Source organism: Lingula anatina, chromosome 1 (genome assembly GCF_051362555.1).
Source record: "Lingula anatina isolate TDL-2025a chromosome 1, LinAna3.0, whole genome shotgun sequence".
NCBI classification, from domain to species: Eukaryota; Metazoa; Brachiopoda; class Lingulata; order Lingulida; family Lingulidae; genus Lingula; species Lingula anatina.
Genome location: NC_141767.1, coordinates 44,577,587 through 44,599,401, shown reverse-complemented (window position 1 = coordinate 44,599,401; position 21,815 = coordinate 44,577,587). Strand labels below are relative to the sequence as shown.

Here is a 21,815-nt window from a genome sequence, read left to right as displayed (position 1 = left end):
AAACACTTAAGAACTTGTAAAGATGGCTGGCAAATGTTATCAGGGAGCCTGATCACCCAACTGATTAACGTCAGAAAGTCATTATTCAAATCATATTTTGTTAAATGCCTGTTCAGCATACAGATTTATTATTAGAAATTCAAGAGTCTAATCAGAAGACGGAACACAAATAATGAAGAGTAATCTGCAACACACTGATGGTTAACATGATTTCATAGTTACAGCGTTAGTATCAGAATAGGAGTTCTTGTAGACTGGTATGAAGTAAAGACAAATAATGCTTTGGTCATGAAAATTAATGCCTGACTTAAAAAAGGGATATTTTACATGCAATTTGTATCAAAGGCCACAGTTACTCCATAAGAAAATTTAAGGAGACTAAAAGCATACTTGCATACACTCAGCTTCATGAGTCTGCTAGAGAAATAATTTTCAAACTAATGGAATTACCTCAATCACAGACTATGATTTAACTTGTTTATAAAGTACATAAAATAATTTGTACAACTTTGGGAATTAACTCATTATGCTTGTGTTAAAAGCTTCAGAACATTCTTTGCATTTTATGCCACAATCATATTTTGTATCAGAAATGTCAACCATCCAAACCATAAAAACACCCAACATTATATAACACCAGTAGTCTCTGATTTACAATTTTTATAGACAATTACCTAAACCTCTGCAATATGCATAAGAAACTCTTAACTTTAACTAGGCAAGTTTTCCTTCTACTTTGCCATCTGCATGTAATACATACCTACATACATACACATAACTATCTGAATGCTACTATTATTCCTTCACTGTATAAAAATCCACCATGTTTTGATAGTAATTATTGCACAATTGACAAATATCCACATTATTCCTCGAAGTTCATCCCTTTACATGAAAAGTTATTAAGACACTGATTAAAAGCCTCTCTGAAGTAGCTTACAGTACAACTGGAACATGAAAGCTAAATAAGCTTAATATCAATGGGTAACCTGGTACCAGTAAATGACATATCTAACATTTAGAAATGTTAACAGATGGTCACTAATATTTAAATCCACTGTCCATATTTTGGTCAAGTCACAGACCTCTATATCCAGATAGCAGTATTACACTGGTCAGTTTAAATAATATCCAGTATTAATAACCTGGCCTGATGTGATTGATGTAGCTGGTCAGTCATAGTGTTGGTTAGTTTAATGGTCATTCACTCATCCCAAGGGCTCATATCTGTATCAATGGCCACACAGTTATATGATGCGTATCTCAGCTTCTCTTCGGCAATTTTTGCACTAAGGAGATAAATAAAGAATATTATCCTTAACTTTAGAAAAATTACAATTTAAACCTTTTAAAGAACCTAAGTACATTTCACAAGCTGCTGAATATTTACAGTAAAGTGATTAAACAATTTTTGCCTGAAATATTGTCTACTTTCAGTTCAAGATTACTCTCTATTGCACAATAAAAATGCATGCACAAATCATCTAATGAGGAACCAGTCATTTTACCTGGAGTAATTTGGCAAATAGAGAGTATTTGAGCAAGTTGAAGATTCTGGCAAACCATCTACAGCTTCACTGTAAAAAATAACAAGTATTCAACATTGGGTAAAGAGAAGCAAAACAGACAAGTTGAATTACTTAAAAATATTTAAACATAGTAATAATGCATAGGCTTTACCACTCATTGTATATTTGGTTAAATCAAACACGATTCATAACATTTCACTGTGTCTTTCTTCTCAACTATTCTCCAACTATTCTTGTTCATTTTACACAGACCTAATGCAAACAAAGCATTACAATAATCAATACATATATTCATTTTACCCTTTATCTGGGCAGACATAGAGTGGAGCTGGTAGCCTCCGCCTGCCTGTCACAAATCTCAGAAATCTACTTCTGTCTTCATTTGAGAAATTTCCCAGGGCTTCCCACAGATACTTCACTCTAGAGTCATTTTGTTCTAAATCTTCATAGTGAGCTGAAAACAGATGAAATGTCATAGATCACAGGTGTTCTGCTGTTGAATCTGTCATCCAAATAATAGAAAATGTTCTGATAAGATGTTTTTCAGTAAAAACTTTCCCTGTATTTCAGGAAACAACTGAAGTATTTCAAACCACAAAAACGTATTCAAAGTGTTCTGCCTCCATTCCCATTAAGTCAAAGAAATTTAATATGAACATACAATAAAACACTCATTCACTCATACAAGTTTTGATTGCCTTTATTAAACACATACAGAAGTTGATATGACACAGTGACAGTTTTACTCACTAGTTTTCCTGAGAGCCTCCACAGTGATTTCAGGGTCTCCACATATCCGCTTTTCCAACTCTTGCCATGTTAACAGATCTAGCACAGCCTGGGGCACTACACTCAACAAACCTTCCCTCAGAGCTGCTACCTAAAACATACATTATATAACACAATAAAAGCTTTTTGTGTGTTTACCAAATTTCATTGAGGAATAACATTTACTACTTACTGAAAAGTACTCAATAAAGTGCAAATATCATAAAATGCAGATAACCTAAAGAAACATTTGTGATTACTTTGATGTTGTATCTAGTAATTCCACTGTAATAATAAGATGATCCAAACAGTCAACTTTATAAGATTTAAATACTTATTCAATACAACAATTTCTGTTTTGATTTTTCACGTGCTGTGCTCTGCTGCTGTTGTCAAATTATCTCATTCCACAAACAAAACTATTTCTTTGTACTGCACAACACTATAACTGACTCCTGTATAAACAACTAGTTTTCTGACTGCCCTTTTGTTGACCTATTTTTACCTGCCCAGATGGCAGCACTGAGCACCTGGCATGGTGACCTTGACCTATTCCCACCTGTGAAATGGAGGTGTATGCATCATGATGGTACACATAGGCAGTGATGGCATGATTAGGGCTGCACACCTGTTGTTACTAGGTATGATTGTATACTTAAAAGCAGGCATGGGCATAATATGGCATAGAATGTTTTCCACAATGAACATTAGATAATCTGATCTATTCTACACCTTTCAAGTCTGCCTTGTTTCTGGGTCTTATATGCAGTTCCTCATTTAAATGATGCTACTGTAATGAAAGCAAGTTACATGCCTAATCTATAATTTTGTGTCTATGTTAGGCTTTTCTGGTCAATCACATGTAAAAAAGAGCTGCAGCTTTTTAAAGTATATATGATATGAGAGCACAATTTAAATAAAACACCATTCATTACTTCCCCCTTTTATTACATGTGTATGGCCTTTGAAAATTACCATGCCTTTCTGAATACCAATTTCTTTTTAATGGTCATACACATCATTCGATGGTCTAAGGAAATGTTATTTTGTTTATTTATTTATTTTTTTTTTGGGGGGGGGAGGAACTACAGTTATTTTAGAAATGTTTATGTAGTAAAGGATAATCAAACGTATAACCTTAAAATAAATTATCTTTCAATTATCTTTAAACCATTTCATTTAAACTGCCCACTAGGCATGTACATCCCTGGCTAGAAAATGTTTCTTGGAAATAATCACCATGATAAAAAGCCTTATGCGAACAAATAATTATCGATTCACTTTTTTTTTTGTCTCTCAGCTGTCAGTGTGATCTCAGTGGAAGACAACGACATGGAAAAAGGGACAAACACACACATAAAACCAGTTCCAAGACCAAAAGACTCTCCCATACCTGGAAGGTTCTGGGATGCACCAAGAAACTGTAACCCTCATCCCTATACCTTCACCAGGAATACAGATATATGTTCCAGGTACAGAGATATAGTTCTCCTCATAGCAGTCAAGACACATTTTCCACATATAGACACAAGAACTGTGATCAGGAAAACCTGGGGTGCTAAGGGTTTAAACTCTAATTTCAATGTAGTGGTGGTCTTCTTTTTTGCCACACCTAAAAATGTTCACACTCAAAGAGCCATAGAGAGGGAGCATCGTAAATACAAGGACATTGCGCAAGAAGATTTTGTTGAAGACTTTCGCAATCTCACCACTAAAGTGATGGGGATTTTCAAATGGGCACAGACCTACTGCAGTAATGCGCAGAATGTCATGGTCACTGATGACCAAATAGTGATAGACATGTACAAGCTGGTTCCGTATGTTATAGAGCATTCTGGACCTGGCATGCAGCATTTCAAGCTCTGCTACCTCTATCCCTGCTGTACTAGGGTGCACAGATCACGGCAAACAAAGTATGGTTTAACTAAGGAGGAATACAAGAGCAATGCATTCCCATCGTACTGTTCAGGGACTGCATATATTGTCAGCCTGTCAACAGCCAAAGCCTTGTTTTCTATGTCACTACAGACACCTTATTTATTCATGGATGATGTCTATGTTGGCATATTGGCAGCTAAGCTCAATTTTACCTTTTTAGATAGTTATAAAGCTTTTGCTGGCATTGGAAATACCCCCTCTTTAATGAAAAACTTTATGGATTCAAAGTATTTGACTAGTCCCATAATGATAGGAATTACAGATTTTGACTACAGAGGAAAGGAAAACTACATAATGAAGCAAGTGTGGTCTCACATACAAACTAGTCATAGTAAGGAAGATGAAATAGAGAAGAATGTGGTTGTTATATATGAAAAAGATGATGGTGGAAAAGACATGGCTTCTTGGTCAGAGTTGAGCTTTCTAAACTTTCTTGAACTGGGTCTGATAGCCTGTGTATTAGTTATTATTTTTGCTGTCACACTGAACAGAAAATCAAAGAAATCAGCTAATAAATTAGTTTGAGCCATTTTTTATTTCTATAATTATATGTTGTTTTCACATATCCATCTGCTGTTTTGAGTTAATTGCTCAACATTTCAAAAGGCCAGAAATTCCAACATTTTCTCAAACAAAATTTATATATTAAATCATTTTTCATTTTATTTCATTTCATTTTCATTTCATTTTATTCTTTGAGTTAAATCACATTTTGAACTTGACTGCATTCCCACATACTAAAAAAAAGCAAAGCACAACTGAGAAACATTTGCCATGTTCATACTTGTTCAGCCATATCCCCCCCCCCCCCCCCAAAAAAAAAAGAAAAAAGAAAAAAAAGCTGGCTTTCAACAGCTTCTGTCACAGCCTAGCATAATAATAGACAACTTCCACAGTAGACTATACAAATATCTATTACCTACCAAAGTTCACATTAGCCTTTTCTTCTTTCTAAAAAAATATATATATTTGTATTCTTTGACATTTTAACACAGACTTAGTAAAAGTCAGTGATTTGGCTTAAGTAGAGTTATTCCAGCAGGTGTCAACTTCTTATCTACAAAACAAATCCATGGAATTGGACAGAAAAAGAAATAACTCAATGTCGTGTTGACTTACCTGTTCTTCACATTCATTCATCCTGGCTTCTTGCACCAGTTTAATGTACTCCACTCTGTCTTCATATTGCACTGCAGAGTCAGAATCGGCACTTTTTAAAGGTAGTGGTGTCCCATCACTAAGCACTGTGGTCCATGTCCTGTCTTCACCAAAGTGAGCCTCAAACGTCTCTTGGTCCAGTGTCTCCATTGTCTCTAATACACGGACCTTGAACACAAATAACCTTTATCTTATCAAAATAGAATAGTTTTGATGTCCTAAGTGTCAAAAATTACAGGCAGTCTTGATTGCTCTAATTAAAACATTTCTCAAAATAAGATGTCAAAATGAAAAGGTAAATAATTTAACATAGATTTTTAGCAGAATTGTATATTAAATTATTAAATTCAAAATCATTATGAGCAAATCTCATTTGCTTTAGCGCAAATCTTTTTTTCAAAATAGCTTAGTCTCAATTTCAAAAATTTACTAGTTTTTCTAGCAAAAATACTGCATGTGGAAGTTTTACTCTACATGCCATATACCTCACCTCGGCAGCATCCACAGTTACATAGTCTCTGGACCAGTGAACAGTCTCACCAGATAACTTTTTCCAGATAAACTGAGGCAAGGAGAGCACCTAGCAAAGAATTCAATACATATTTCTCAACAAAAGTGGTAAAATGTCATATATATTTTAGTTACTTTGTACATATACCTATTGCTGGCAAAATTACGCTCTTATTTATGCTTTTTGTTCTTGACTATCACAAAAGTTTTCTTACAAACACTTTCAAATAAGGTGCCCCCATTTTCCTTTTTTGTCAACTTACCAAAGATTCCTTCCCTCTGAGACAAGCTCCCATAATCTTCCCTATCCAGCGATACTTAGCCAACTCCTGACAGGAGGGATTGGGAATATACACATCACGATTTACATTCAAGTCATCTTGGGCCTAAAAAGGTTTAAGAAGAAGTGATCAGTTGGGCTTTCCTCCTATTTTAATCTTATGTTGATCAAAGTATGTAAAAATGTTTATTTTGAAATCTGTTAAAAATCCCATTGCAAAAATTTTTTGATTAAAAAAGGCTGATTTTATACAATTACTTCTGCTAAGTAAAAACAACATTTTTAAAATACAAGGCTACATTTTGACATTACTGCTTCAAATGTTGTCTCAAATAAGTCCACTTACCTGATTTGGTGATCTAATAAAAAATGGCAAAGGAACGGGGACGTCACTGGCACTGGGACATAACTCATCTGACATGTCAGACAGGCTGTCTCTGAACCCTCCCCCTTGATCTATTATACCTTCTGATAGGAACTTACACTCCCACCACTGGTCATTGCGACTTGGCCACCTGAGTCAGACATTTAATGGTTGTCATACAGAAACATAAATGAGCTTAATATAATCTTTATTCATTTCTTAAATATTTTAATTCATTCATTCAGCCATTTATTCATTATTTTATTTATGCACCCATGTTTTGGCAAAAATCATCACTTGAAATCTCCCAAAATACATGTCATGCCTGTTAGTTTTTCTTTGACAATGCACGGGATCAAATTTATTCATGTATATGATTTGTATTAGGCTTGTTACAGTTTTCAGTTTGAAGTACCAAGTAACTAGAGTTTTCCTAATAACATATAAGACGCAAGAAAATTTAGACTGTATCATCTGTTTGGGATAAAATTTCAACTATCCATATTAAGAAAACTGGTTTGCATTTACCTGTAGTCCAGCTGTTTATCATATCTGTCCCTGGGTTTAAGGCCTTCGTAAATTTGGTAAAACACAGAGTTTTTGTACTCAGGATCTAAAGAAGGGTCTTGGCGATGTTCCATCGCAGCTCGTCGATTTATGTACAGTTTTGGCATGTTGGAAGGAACCCTAGTATGACCAAATAATTGATACAAATGTTAAAATTTTTAAATAATGTAAAAAATAAAAATAAAATAAAATAAAATATATTATGCACATAGAGCAGTATTTATCATATATAGGAAATGAAACTTTCCTTTTTTGAGTTATAAGCATTGTACGGTAAAGTTCTACTCCACACTTCTTTCAAAATGTTCAAATGTCATAATATGATATCCTACTCATCTTATTCTCCCAAAGTCAAAAATTGACCCAAATAGTGCCAAATGTAAATTCAGTATTTAATTTGTAGACAAATGATAGATACTTAATAATTTTCTCTCATTTTTATCAGTATTTAAGTCTATACAGTTATTTAACTCACCCCGTCTCCGATTCTCTAAGGAAGGTTTCTATTAATCCTAATCTCTTCTTGGATAAAGGTAAAAGCTGCCGCACAACCTTCCAGATGAAGATATCAAAGATAGTAAATTTCAATATGATAAACTAGTAATAGCATTTCTGATAATATAGCATCTTTTTTTACTGTCACAACATAATAAGTCATAGTCTTAATCTTATATACAATTCAGCAATTCAGTAGATACAATTCAGCATGTTTCTATATGTTATCAATGTGAAAGTTATATACCTCAAGAGAGCTAAAAGAGCCTGCAGAGTACTCCCAGGCTGGAAGGATAAAAGGCAAGGTGCTGTCTACTATTGTGATAAACCTAGAACAAATGTAACAAAAATTATTGCAACATATAATTAAATGTGAAGATCAGAAATCTGATCAAAGATGTATCAATTTACTATAAAAGGCTTTAAGGTATTAAAGGACAAGTTCTAAGGATAATTTGGATCAGCAGAGATATATGTCAAAATAAAGTATTCTGATTAGATAAAATATCAAAGTATCAAAATTCAAGATGACCCCAAAGGGTCAGAATGATCAGAAATGGCTATTAATGAATTTCTATTTAATTCAAATAAAAAAATGACTTAGGATTTGCTTTCTGATACAATGTTTTGAAGGAAAAGAAATGAGTAAAGTTAAAATAGGGCACTAAGGGAACAATGTCCAAAACGCAAATCATAATTCACATAATGGAATAAAAAATGAACAGAATTTGCCCCTAGACCCTTTGAAATAAGAATTTTGTGCCAAGCATTTTCTCCTTAATATAAATACTAGTTTATTTTGATAATTATATCAATTGGACTATTGCCCCATAAATATTATTTTGACACAAACTTGAACTTGAACAATTTGTGCCAAATAGTGCAAAGCATGATCATCATGATGCTTATGTCATGAAAACATTTTGAATCTCTCCCCCCCCCCTCCCACCAGCTCCCCCACGAAAAAAAAAATTAATAAATACAAAAGAAAGGAAAAAAAAAATTACCTCTGAAGACCAATTGCCCTCCTATACAACAAATCTGCAGCTACATTTTCCAGTTTAGGATATCTCACCAGATCCTGTGAAGAAAACAAGTCCTTGCTGAGTCCCAGGTCCCTCTCTTTGCTAGACTTGATCTTTATGCCATGAATTCTTGTATCTATGCCATCATCTGGAATAAAAGAAGTCCAAGGACAAAACCAATAGCAATGAACTGACATAGTCACAGTGTTAAGTGTTCTTCTATTTGCTTGAGAGCATCACTGGTGACAATTCTGGCGCATTTCGGTCTGTTTATTCCTTTATCCTGATCGCGTTTTTCTATATGTTTTTCTTTACATAAGATAACAGATCATATTCACCTTTGCATTCCTTTATCCTGATCTCGATGATGGGATAATGCTCCTGCATATTTTCTAAAACACACACATCACTCATATCATTCATATTCCTGCAAGAAAAGACAGGCACAATAAGTTTAAATCAGTAATTTTATATCCTCAAACCAAAAGCTGCACTGTAGTGATTACTAGTATACTAGTAAAAAAGTAATTTAACATACTTGAAAGTGGCATTGCTATATACAGTGTTTAGGTTTTTTTTAAATTTTACTTGCTTTCCTCCCTTCTTAATTCAAATCTTACTGTCTGATTCAGTACAGTAAGGTAATTGGTTATCATCACACTTACTGATCCAGGTGTATATCTTCAAGTTTACTAAGATTGTCCCCTTCTCCTCCCATCACTATGATATGGTAGGGCATATAGTTATCATCTCTGCCATCAACAGTTAATAAAAGTTTTCTGAAATAAAGAAAAAATTAAATAAACAAATAGATAAACAAACAAACAAACCTCAGGACTCTCTAAAGACAAAACTAATCTTTATTTGAAGAAACCACGAGAAATATGTCTCTATTTTGTACATGTAAATAACTCCTATTTAAATCTTTTCAAAGGTTTCACTAATACGATTGAAAAGGAAACTAACTTAATCACAGTTCCTTTTTTCATTTTAAGTCGTATCCAATGCTGCCCTTGGTTACCATCACTCTCCCAAAATGTGTCTGAATCTCCATCGGTTAAATTATTGCAGCCATCATCATCCTAAGAAGGGAAATCAATAGTATGATCAATAACATAATATTTAGAGAATTAAATATATATACGAAGTAACACAGTCATAAAATAAACTTCACTAACTCAGATTCTTTGTGAATCAATCCTACAGCATGGACCGAGAAATTACTTGTGGTAAAATTTTTCATAAAGATTCTTAATTACTATACAGTGTGCCAGGTTTAATCACAGACTATATACCATTCAAATATCATCAATTGACTCATAACAAATTTGAGAAATTGTATCTTGGCAGTGCTTTCCTAAACTATCAGCATCCAGTAACTTACACAGAAAGAAGAGACTTCAATGGATTCTACATAATTCCGTACACTGCCCAAGTGGTCATTATCAGGTTCAGCGTGTTCTGTTAAAAATTTCACTAACTCTTCATCATAGTCTATAGACCAATTTGGGGGAATTGTTTGTAGTCTTTTAACAGCCTCCATATCTGGAGGTGCAACTTCTGTGACACGGCCACACCTCAAAGAATAACTGTCTTCTACTACATCTTCCCACCTAAAATCAACAAAAAGAGATTAATAATACTGTGTATATATACAGAAATTTTGTTAATAGAATAGCAAATAAAAATATAAATGATATTTGGGATTGAAAATCTAAATCAACTAGAATGCTGGTAAAAACTAATTTTTTTACAATTAATTTTGCATCAAAAAAGTCAATTTAGATACATTAATTAAAATAATAATTATGTTTTTAATTATGATGGTCTTTCAAATAAAGTTAAATGTGATATCCTTTAGTTCTTAAATATTGATCCCCGAAAACATGGGACCTATCAATGCTACTATACTTTCAAGTATTCCACAGTCATCTTACCTGTCTATAACTTTTGGCTTGCATCCAAATATTAACTCTTTTGGTGTTGGCTTTGTGTATTCCTGTTCCACTTGTATAAGTGAAGGTTCCTCTTCATTTGAACTGGCATTATTAAATAGCAAGGCCCATGCTTCCTTTTCTAATGTCTCTCTTTTATCTCTGGATTTTTTACTGTAATACTGTAGTTAAAATAAACAAAATGCACACTCAACATTACAGACATACTTTCAAGAAGTGACAAATATGTATTTAAAAAATAGCACAGTTTTCATTTTGATACTGTTTTTGCTATAGATGTTTTTTTCTACCAAACTAAGACACTCCTAAATGCCACCAGATCTAGCACGAAGTTTTATCCTCTAACTGACAGTCATTTTAGTTATGTGCACTTACATGTATATCTTACATACATTAGCACATAAGCACTAAACAGAAACAGTAAATAAGAGTGCTAACATTAGAAATTTCATCCTAAATGTCATCCTCCTGTATAAGCAAGACAGAAAACCCTTACATTGGATTATGCCTGTGCACGCGAGTGTGGGGAACACAGGCAAAGCATGGCATTTCTTACAGTGTCTTGTTTATAAAAATCAAAGAACATTTTTCCACAGCACAATACTACAAGTGAACTTCTTAAATATCAGATTTGTAACATTACATGTAATGTATCATGAGTACGCTTTCAAATACAAGCCTAAAAGTAATATCTGTTATGGCAGCAGTAAATAATATTTATGTAACAGGAACAGATCAACATATGATAAACCAAAGAGTGATGAGTCATTGGAAATATATGTGGTCTGCACTGAAAAGAAACCACCGTGGCCTACAGTACTGCATGCAACATGAATTATTTTGCCCTATTTGAATCTATATCTCTCGGAATTAATTTGCACCATCATTTCTCACCAATAACAAACCTCAATTATCTTTATCCACTGTCCTTCTGAATTACAAAATTCTTCTCCAGAACCAACAATTCTAGTGTCACTTTCACACAAAATTTCTGTCACTTTGCCACTTTGCTTGCTTGGTTTTTCGAAGGCATATACTTTAAAACTGCCGGTTGCCTTAAATTCTATACGAGCTGGTACATAGCACAGAGACTCTGGAAGCCGTCTTTTTTCTTTAAAGCACAAAATACATTGCTGTAAACATCGAATCCTTCCCAGTCGACGACGCGGAAGATCCAAACTCATCTTGGCACTTGTCTTTAATACAAAGCTAGTGCTAATAACGTACTGTAGTTTTTATTTAAAATACTATGGTTTATTTCCAAGTTGAATATGTCATTTTATATGTTTATTCAAAATACACTAGATTTAAATTTAAAATAGTAAAATATACAATACTGTCAACGTGTTTTCATGGGACTAAAGAATTAATTTTTTTCAAAAATGGATTTATAGCTCTGTTTAAGAATGGCGACTGCTATGGAGCATGACACCCTAGAAAGCAGTGTGCAAAATATCCTTGAACAGAAAACGCTGAGATGGATATTTGTCGGAGGAAAAGGTGGCGTGGGAAAGACAACATGCAGGTTGGTATTTGTTGTAGATACTGACTTTGTCAAAATGCCCAGTAAGATAGTATGCAATGGATGTGTTTAGATGAATGACGTGTTACTCTTGACTGTTTTAGTGCCCTTTGCTTTGGTTTGGTTTGGTCACAATGCTCAGCTGTCACCTTGATTGGTAAATTAAACCACAGAAATGACATCGGAACACCATACTAGTTTATCAAAACTCAAATAAAAACAATCAAACTCAGTGAAGTATTTTAAACTAATTTCATAATATCGCCACATACCCCCATAGAGGGTCCGTGTATTGGGGGGGGGGGGGGGGGGGGGGGGGAGTACAATACAATACAATATACTTAAGTTAAACTGAGTAGTTGTTGACTGACAGAACAAATTAAATAATGATACAATGTTTACTACTACTGAAGTGTCTACTACTTCTACTTTTTAACTACTGCTAGTGATTAAAGCATAACAGTTATGTATATATGTATGTACTTTTGTTTTACCATATTTATTTCCAAAATGAAAATCAGGGAAACTTTTTCCATTTTAAATTGATAAAATGAACATTTAAAAAATTCTTTCATTTTTTCACAGAGGGAGAAAATAACGTGTATTCTAATATATTTTACCCCCTTGATATTGAAAAATAGTGGATATTTCCATTTCCTATCATCGTCAGGATATCTGTCATTTTTTTTGTTTTTTTGTTTGTTTGTTTGTTTATCATAGTAAAATAGAAAAACAAACAATTATCTCATTTTTCTTTTTTTTTTTTTTGTTAAAGATAAAGGAAATTTGAGATACACAGATTTTTCATTTTATTTTGACCATTTATGAAATGAAAAGGAAAAAAATGACAGTTTCATTCTCCCCCCCCCCCCCCATACACGGACCATAGAGACTGAAATAAAGTAAGCTAGTGAAGTTTTAGAACAGAATCGTGAAAAAATAAACTATAAGAATCCAAAGAACCAGACATCAGATACAACTCGAACATGGTACACCTACCTCTTCTTTTGTTTGTAAATCCGATGGGTGAAATTCTCAGAATTGGGCCAAAATGCCTCTTTTGTATGACCTCTACAACTCGTATACTCATACTGTAGTATAGACTTGTTTTAGTGGTGCTTTTTCTTTTGGATAAATTATTTTTTTGTTTTATTGGTGGTACTGAAGAATGATATATAATTGTGTTTGAGTCAGGGTTGTGCTTAAATCTAACTGAATTATTGTATTAGTAGAAGCAGTGAGAGTTTTAGTGCATCAGATGCTAGTTAGTTATTATTGATATTTCACCAAGAGTGAAATGAGAGTTTGCTGAGATCTGCATAATGAAATATGACTTATATTATTTCCCCTTTATGCCATTTATATACCATCCTTTGAGTTTAATAAGAGTATTTGATACAGACGATGAGCCCACTTAAACACGAAGTTTGTATTATCCAAATGTTGAAAAGTCTTCATAAAAGCCAAATTTTAATACAAAACATTTTTATTTTATGTAAAGAAATTTATTTTTCAGGTATTTTGAGGTATTGTGAGTCCAGACATCCACACTAAATTATAATTAATAGCAATCTTTTTATCGCCTGTATGAGTATTTATAGATATTTGGTATTTTTTAAGCTGTAGCCTTGCAGTACAGTTGTCCAAAATCAGAGAGAGTGTTCTAGTCATATCCACAGATCCAGCTCACAACATATCAGATGCTTTTGACCAGAAATTCTCTAAGGTGCCAACAAAAGTTAAAGGATTCACTAACCTGTTTGCTATGGTAAGTCTTTTCTCACAATAGTATTTTTCTAAAATAAGGTGTTTAATTGTCATCTTTTTTTTTTTAATGCAAGGAGGAAAGGGGTTTGAGGTGAATTAGAACTCACTTTCTTATTTGCTGTCAATGTGAATAGAAAATTTCAGTAAAGAAAGTTTGTCTTTTTTCATTGTTTGTAATAGATATTAGTGTAAATTAGACAGAATAGATGTTGATGATGATGTATACCATATTTTTATTACTTCTAAAGAAGAATGAGTTCAAGATTCAGATTTGAATTATCAGCTATGGAATCCATTGTCAGGATGACCATTCAGTTCAGACCAGGATGTTCAGCCACGGCCACTCTGTTGGAAAAAGAAGGATAATTCTAGCATTACGCGTAATCCTTTATATAAATCCTTTCTATAAGCTTATATACAAGAGCAGATATTGAAGTATCTCCAGATAAACAAAAAGAGGTGAAGATATGATCTGAAAATTTGGAAGCACCAAAGCCCAAAGCCAAATAAGTAGAAAATGTATTATATAGATATACATGTAAATGATATTCATTTTAAATTGCAGTTTTATGAAATGAAAAAAACATTGCTCGGAGCAGAATTCTTACCCGGTCACAGTGACAAAGTTTATCATTTTCACATTCCCCAGTTGCTCTGCTGTGGTATTTGTGTCGGCAAAAAGACTGACAGGCTTCATCAGGAGACATGCCACTGTAATACCGCAATGCCCAATAGCAATTGTTGGTGCAGCGGCACACTCCTCCAAGAACATACCCTGACATAAATTTCTTTCTGTTTCTAGTGATGCCATTGTAACAACGATCATGGCAGTCTTCATTGCTCTCCCCAGGATAGCCTAGAAATAAAAAGAAATCAAGCAGTACTTCTCATATTTGAGTCCTACAGTTATTATATTTGTGAGTCATGAAACCATGTGTCATTGATGAGAAAATTTTTATTAAAAAAATAGAAACTAAGGGACATGGTTTTCAGTATTGGGCTTTTTTAAATGTGTTGGTGATTTTTGTGATCTTCAGCTATAGTGTGAGAGAATTTCTTCCAGTTGTTTCCTATTTGAATCTGGTTAGGGTTTTTAGGTTGGTTGCAACATGATTTAGTCTTGACCATTTCCAACACTGTATACTAAGATGATGGGATGTGAAATGTAAGAATTTTTTTCAATGGTCCCTACAGTAGCCCAGTTTGATAACATGTCATGATTTCTTCTTACCTGCAGCATATCCCAGGATAGCTATCCCAAGTAACACAAAGACCAGGCTGATGTGCATCTTGGTATCACACGGTCTCAGCATATGTGGCACCAGTGTTTGTCTCTTCTTTTATACCAAGGAGCAGCCTTGAAAAAAGAAAAAAATCATGATCAGTCACTCTTTTCATTCATTTATGATGATGATGATCATAATCAAAATGACTAGTGCCAATCTTCCTGTTGTGCAGGAATAGTCCATTAATAGCTCTTAACATTAGTTTCACAGAAATCTGCCTTTTGCTCCTTGATTTATTTCATGATAATTAAGTTATGCTGATGCCATACATCACGTGAAATTTTTTTGTCCTGTTTTTGATCATGATCATTTCCAGAAAATGACATTCAGCTACTGTAGCTATCTTGCACTTGATGTTTATTACTTACTGCTCATTATCTATTTTTAAGAAATTGGTAATGTTGAAGCTGTAATCAGCCATAATATGATGCATAATTTCATATCTGTAAATGATGAAACTAGTCTGTTTAGTTATGACATAGAAGTAATTATGAGTAATTAAGCTTTCATTATGTGATTTCACTCTCAGTTATCTCATATGTATATTATGTAATGTATTAATGTATCAATTTTGGTTTTTATGAGGATATGACATCATCCATTGATGAGGAAAAAATGAAACATTGAAAATAAAATGTTGAAACTAATGATAACCAACCAGTAAGGTATAAGCTATTACCCCATAGAGTTTTTTTTCAGCTTTGCCCTTTTGCACCAGGAATAATGTGCATGTTTGTAGGTGCATGTTTTTAATAAAGACATTTAATTAATGATTAATTTTTACACATGCTTGGGAGGTTGCAAAAATAAAATTGTCAAATTGGAAGATGTTTACAGACTCCATTTCATTGATGATTTCATATTTTATTATTAATTTTTTTAGGAAATTGACCCAAATGTTGGTATGGCAGATTTACCAGATGACTACTTTGAAGGACAACAAGGTAATAAATTAGCAGATAACAAACACTAAATGGACAAATATATGTCTGAGAGATCAGGAACCAACATATTAGACCGATTTCTAGCTTACAAGAGCTTTGTTTTATCACGCTCTGTTTCGGACCCTTTAATTTGAGGATACTGTATGGGTGAACAAATTAAAATTATTGATGCGAGAAAAATGGAAGTTTATCAGAATAAATACTGTTGTGGAAAAGATAAACTTTTAGGCAATTTCATACAGTCTCTAAGAAAGATGTTATGGTGCAAAATATAAAATTTTAAGGTTTATTTGTTAACCTAAGTTTGAGAAAGAAAAAAAATCTTCAAAATGCTCTGTATGATCTGTAGTGATATAGCTGAACAGTTAGTCAGTTTGATTGTGCTATCATTGCAAAACTTCAGAGAAGGAAACAATCGTCCTTTGAAAGAAGACACTCAGAATTTTGACATATGTAGAGTGGTATTAAATAATGAAGACAATTCACACCCCCATCTGTATTTCTCACAATTCTGAAATAATGATTATTTATAACCTTGTCTTATGTAGCTTCACTCAGTGAGAGGAGTTTAATTTCAGATGTGTTGGCAGTTGGCAAAGGTGTCATTCAGGAGCTGTTAGGTGCTTTTCCTGGTATAGATGAAGCCATGAGCTATGCTGAAGTTATGAGGTAAGGCTACCTTTTCTGTAGTCAAGTTTTATCAATTGTCCATATTAACTATCTCAGATTTACGTGTTAAACTGATTTACTCAAACAACCCCAAAAAATAAATAGTCCCTGGCTATGACATTGGAGCTGATACCTTATTCTGCAAAAAAAAAATATACTTAATTGTGGACATTTGGTTGCTTTTATCAGTCTTTATGTTTAAATGTTGTTGAAGTTAAGTTTAACTTATCCATGTAATATTTGCTGTGTTCAATAGATATTTTACTAAAAAGAGATTAACTTATAAAAAATATATATATATATTACACTTTAGAGTTGGTACATTCTTTAAAAAGAGAAAAAGACAACTGCAGAACATACACAAACAATGATGACACTATAATGAAATGCTTTTCTTTCTGTGATTGTTTATTTATTTTTATTTATTTACTTATTTATTTATTTGTTTCAGGTTGGTTCAAAGTATGAATTTTTCTGTGGTGATATTTGATACGGCTCCTACAGGACACACACTGCGTCTGTTATCCTTTCCCTCTATGGTGGAGAAGGGGCTGGGAAAACTTCTTAAGATAAAAAGCCAGTTTGCACCCTTTATCTCACAGGTCTGTGAAAGTCCATGCTGCATTGTATCTCTGAATTTCTATTTTTTCATCATTAAAAGACTACAACATTCATGAAGTCATGGTCTAGAAATTTTTGACAAAGAAACGAGTGTTGTTGGTTCATGGTATGAGCTTATGTGAAGAAAGTATATGTTATGATTTACAAAGTTGAACAAGTTTGTTTTTAAGTTCTGACAAATGTGATAACTTTACCCTAAAAATGTATTCAAAATAGACTTAAAAGCAGTTTTGCTTACATCCATAACTTTCCAAGTACTTTGAAATATGGTCACTCATATAAACATCAACTGATTGCTTTTTATTTTGGAATGCAAATGATATGCAAAATTATGTGTACCGCATTTATTAGATCTCAGTTGCTTGTAAATTTATATGTTTTATGCTTCATAATTGCAAATATTATGTATAAACAGATGGCAGGTGTGATGGGCATGCAGGATATGAATGCAGAACAGATGACCACAAGACTAGAAGAGACACTACCCATCATAAAACAAGTTAATGAACAGTTTAGGAATCCAGTAAGTAGATTTTGAGCAGTGTTTGCAAACTCAGCACATGGTCACTTGTGCTACTCGTTCCACTTTCCAGTTCTGATTTTTTTTTTGTTTGTTATTCTGCTGTGAATAACTTGTTTAACAATAGATCTAAGAATTTTGAGCACTCCAAGGTTGCAATGGTAATCTTGTATAAGGAACCATGTTCACACTAGAATTCACTTGGATTGGATATTGACCATAATTGATTTAGTCACCCGACTTCCAGAAAGTTTATGTAAAACATATATGGTTAGTGGAAGTTGAAGTTTTCTCATAAATGTAAGAATTAAGTAAATGTCACTTTGTTGACAGATTATTTGATCCATATGATCCTGGATATATTTTATATGTAACTGTTTATGTTTCTTTCTTAATTTTTATTGTCTGTTTATTTATGATTGACTTTAAAAATCAAAGTTAATGCAACTAGATTTAATAAAGATGTAATTTATTTATAATTATATCTCATTTTTTTATATTGTAAACTTGTTTTGCCCCTTATGTTTCCCTCTCTCATAATCAAAATACTATCCATGACAAAAATGATTTCATTTTTTTTTTCTTTTTTAGGACCAAACTACATTTGTGTGTGTGTGTATAGCTGAATTCCTATCACTGTATGAAACAGAGAGGCTAGTTCAAGAACTTACTAAAATGAACATTGACACTCATAACATAGTTGTCAACCAGCTAATGTTCCTCCCCAAAAATGAAAAACCCTGCAAAATGTGTGCTGCCAGACATCGGATACAATCCAAGTATCTGGATCAGGTTGGTGAAAACTGTAGTAGAAAAGACACATTTCCATGTATTTTGTTTTCACAGTCATGTTTTAACTGTTAAAACAACATGATGACCATTACTTTCAAGTCGGCAAAATAATTCAGTAGATTTTTTTAATGTGATGAAAGCTTGCCTTAGGTTTTATGGTTTTTAATCACTATATGATGATACTAAAGGTAATGATACATCACACATCACACTTTATACATTTTAGATTGAAGACTTGTATGAGGACTTTAATGTTACCAAACTTCCATTACTGGAACATGAAGTGAGGGGTGCTGATGATATTCGCCAGTTTTCTGAACATCTAGTGAAACCATACAGTGTATGATAAGTGTGGAGTTAAATTGTGGTAAACCTCAACTACTAGTCATGGAAGTTGCAACTTGCAATCTTAGCTGTGCTTTGGACAAGCATGATTATTACAAAAGATAATTATTTAAAATGGAGAAAATAAAACCATCTCGGTGACACGCCATCATAACATGCACAAAAGAGAGCCATAAAGTGAAAAGGGAGAAATACAAACCAACTTCTGGTGATGATTTTGATGAAAATCAGTCAACTTGTGGCAATTCTGTATTAAGTGAGGTAATTTTAACTGATTTAACAATCGATGCCATAGCAATGCCTTAGGGATATTCAGGTTGGTGCACTATTTTCATGGTACACCCTGTAACATGAAAATCTGACTCCCATGAAAATCTGACTCCCCCAGTCAAAATGTCATAATGCCCCTGCCACACTCGAATGTTTTTGTCATGTCAAAAACTTTCGAAGTGCATTCCAAGAGGAAATTTATCGCAATATCCCTACAGTATTCCAACTACATTCAAGCTGCATTTGAGAGGTAATATACCTGGAATGTGCAAGAATCATTCCAGGCGGGTTCAATGTGCATTCTTAGTATTCCAGAGGCATTCTTACAAAGCAGTAATATTTTATGATAATTTGAAATTCCCTCCCGAATATGGAACGAATTTTTTAATTTAGTAATTGCGGCTTGATTCCTACTGATTTAGAATAAGTTTGACGGGGGCCTTAAGTCACTTGTCAGTTCGAATATTCCTCTAATGTGATCAGAATGTTGCGAATGCTGTCAGAATGCCGTGAGAATATTTGGAATGCAGTCATAGTGCAGTAAGAATACTGTTCAAATGCCATTCGATAAATTTCCACTTGGAATGCACTTCGAAAGTTTTTGACATGACAAAAACATTCAGGATGCCACAAGAATGGGTAAAAATATTTAGAATGCACTCGGAATTTTTAGAATGCTCTTCGAATATCCAGGAGCGCACAAAAAATTGTCTTTCCGACGGCATTCTTGCTCATTCTGCCTCTAGTGTGACGGGTGAAAAATGAAAATCTGACTCCCCCCATGAAATTTTGACTCCCCCTCACAAAACTTTATCAATCTTATTTTATTTGAGTATATAACTTTTATCTTGTAGTGTGCATAATGGAGGATACATTGGCACTTTTTGAAAATTTTCATGAGAAATTAAGAAAATCAAAAACATGTATTTTTCCACCCAGTAACTCCTATGAAAAGGCTATGGGAGTCCAAATCCTACGGGTAGTAAGATGAATGCAAAAATGATCAATTTTCACCCCCAAACTTTCAAATACTAACAAAATATATGTCACAATGCAAACCATGTGGAAAACAATGGTATGGTGACTAAATGTAAAATAGGGCCTTTTCTTCATGGGAGTCCAAATCCCATGGGTATGAATATAAAGATTTTTCAAGGTTTTTTTTTTTTTCATTTTTTGCACCCAATATTTTACCACCAACTTTCAAATATTTCCAATATATTCTTTATAAAGTATACTTAAGGGAAAGATGTTGAAATGATCACCAAATATCAAATAAACAGCTCTTTCATAGGGAAGGCATTGGGTGGTAAAATACACATTTTTAATTTTCTTATTTTCTCATCAAATTTTCCCCTGCAAACTAACAAAAAGTGCCAATGTATCCGCCATTATGCATACTACAATATTAAAGTCATATACTCAAATAAAATAACATTTATTCAATTTTGTGGGGGGAGTCAAAATTTCATGGGGGGGAGTCACATTTTCACTATGAAAATTTGACTGGGGAGTCACATTTTCACTATGAAAATCTGACTGGGGAGTTACATTTTGGGGGAGTCAGATTTTCATGGTACACCGGGAAAAGATGGCTTATCTAAAACAAAATATTTTTAAAAAAGCAGTTATCAAGGCATATATCTCCGAAAGGAACCAATGCCTCTTTATATACCTCTTTATATGTCTTTAATTTTGTAGAATTGTGACTGAATGAATCAAAGAATTTGCAATTTAATGGTCCATATTTTCCTTTCTAGGGAAGGTAGACAGGTGGCTTTGAAGTAACTAGATATGTTCTAACTTTTAAAATGTTTGTAAGTAAATAACAAGTTTAAGGCCATTTATGATTATGAAGTTTATGAAAAATATTGTCATCAAAGTCTGTAAAAGAAAGATTCATGTATGGGATCATTTAGTGTTAGTTGCATGCTCTGTAGATATAAAAGCAATTACAAATATGTGATGTAAAATATTTATTAAAGTACAATGTATTGTACATGTATTTGTAATAAAATACCTTTTGGATACATCCATTTCTCTGTCATCAAAGTCCTATATATATATATATATATATATATATATATATATATATATATATATATATATATATATATATATATATATATATAACAAGCGTGAATGTGGAACAGAGTGCTCAACAGTACGGAGCATTTGTACACAATTAAAATTAATAAATAAATAAATAAACAAAAGACATACTATAACCCCGACTCCGAGTTTCACGGGCATACCCAGAAGGTATATTTGCTAATATAACCATTTTCAAATAAACCTCCTGACGATCAGGCATACCTTCTGGGTATGCCCGTGAAACTCGGAGTCGGGGTTATAGTATGTCTTTTGTTTATTTATTTATTAATTTTAATTGTGTGTGTGTGTGTGTGTGTGTGTGTGTGTATATATATATATATATATATATATATATATATATATATATATAATAACAGTCAATTACAATGTAAACAA

The 21,815-nt window shown here is 33.2% G+C and overlaps 3 protein-coding genes and 1 long non-coding RNA gene across 5 annotated transcripts; 2 read left to right on the top strand and 2 right to left on the bottom strand.

The window, feature by feature from the left end:
- Nucleotides 1–81: 81 nt before the first annotated feature.
- Nucleotides 82–11,810, bottom strand: LOC106168501 (E3 ubiquitin-protein ligase HECTD3). Its single transcript, XM_013547581.2, has 18 exons — nt 11,495–11,810; nt 10,572–10,750; nt 10,019–10,247; nt 9,601–9,716; nt 9,300–9,413; nt 8,973–9,061; nt 8,617–8,782; nt 7,857–7,938; nt 7,590–7,666; nt 7,076–7,234; nt 6,530–6,698; nt 6,167–6,289; nt 5,884–5,973; nt 5,355–5,561; nt 2,280–2,409; nt 1,830–1,983; nt 1,509–1,577; nt 82–1,289 (listed from the first exon to the last, which is right to left on the bottom strand). The coding sequence occupies exons 1-18, from the start codon at nt 11,771–11,773 to the stop codon at nt 1,205–1,207; spliced, it is 2,517 nt and encodes an 838-aa protein (XP_013403035.1). The 5' UTR covers nt 11,774–11,810; the 3' UTR covers nt 82–1,204.
- LOC106168502 (beta-1,3-galactosyltransferase 1-like) lies at nt 2,715–4,780 on the top strand. The gene is made up of 2 exons (XM_013547583.2): nt 2,715–2,938; nt 3,598–4,780. The coding sequence occupies exons 1-2, from the start codon at nt 2,881–2,883 to the stop codon at nt 4,758–4,760; spliced, it is 1,221 nt and encodes a 406-aa protein (XP_013403037.1). The 5' UTR covers nt 2,715–2,880; the 3' UTR covers nt 4,761–4,780.
- A 147-nt stretch (nt 11,811–11,957) lies between the features above and the next one.
- On the top strand, nt 11,958–21,355 carry LOC106168511 (ATPase ASNA1 homolog). 2 transcript variants are annotated; one of them, XM_013547597.2, is made up of 8 exons: nt 11,958–12,114; nt 13,732–13,879; nt 16,048–16,108; nt 16,687–16,777; nt 17,229–17,379; nt 17,814–17,921; nt 18,510–18,710; nt 18,937–21,355. In XM_013547597.2, the coding sequence occupies exons 1-8, from the start codon at nt 11,996–11,998 to the stop codon at nt 19,054–19,056; spliced, it is 999 nt and encodes a 332-aa protein (XP_013403051.1). In that variant the 5' UTR covers nt 11,958–11,995; the 3' UTR covers nt 19,057–21,355. The 2 variants fall into 2 exon arrangements, with proteins under 2 accessions (XP_013403051.1, XP_013403050.1); XM_013547596.2 differs by having other exon boundaries at nt 16,657–16,777.
- On the bottom strand, nt 14,092–15,253 carry LOC106168513 (uncharacterized). Its single transcript, XR_015335233.1, has 3 exons — nt 15,110–15,253; nt 14,487–14,734; nt 14,092–14,223 (listed from the first exon to the last, which is right to left on the bottom strand). It is a non-coding gene; the product is annotated as an uncharacterized LOC106168513 (long non-coding RNA).
- Nucleotides 21,356–21,815: the final 460 nt, after the last annotated feature.

Excerpts from the sequence above, each read along its gene's own strand:
- LOC106168511 (XM_013547596.2), top strand. The coding sequence starts at position 11,996 with ATGGCGACTGCTATGGAGCATGACACCCTAGAAAGCAGTGTGCAAAAT. Across the intron at positions 12,115-13,731 it reads GTGGGAAAGACAACATGCAG|CTGTAGCCTTGCAGTACAGT; the intron begins GTTGGTATTTGT and ends GTATTTTTTAAG. Across the intron at positions 18,711-18,936 it reads AATCCAAGTATCTGGATCAG|ATTGAAGACTTGTATGAGGA; the intron begins GTTGGTGAAAAC and ends TATACATTTTAG.
- LOC106168501 (XM_013547581.2), bottom strand. The coding sequence starts at position 11,773 with ATGAGTTTGGATCTTCCGCGTCGTCGACTGGGAAGGATTCGATGTTTA. Across the intron at positions 7,667-7,856 it reads GCTCTTTTAGCTCTCTTGAG|GTTGTGCGGCAGCTTTTACC; the intron begins GTATATAACTTT and ends TTCATCTGGAAG. Across the intron at positions 1,984-2,279 it reads GGAGGCTCTCAGGAAAACTA|CTCACTATGAAGATTTAGAA; the intron begins GTGAGTAAAACT and ends ATCTGTTTTCAG.
- LOC106168502 (XM_013547583.2), top strand. The coding sequence starts at position 2,881 with ATGATGGTACACATAGGCAGTGATGGCATGATTAGGGCTGCACACCTG. Across the intron at positions 2,939-3,597 it reads TGCACACCTGTTGTTACTAG|CTGTCAGTGTGATCTCAGTG; the intron begins GTATGATTGTAT and ends TTTGTCTCTCAG.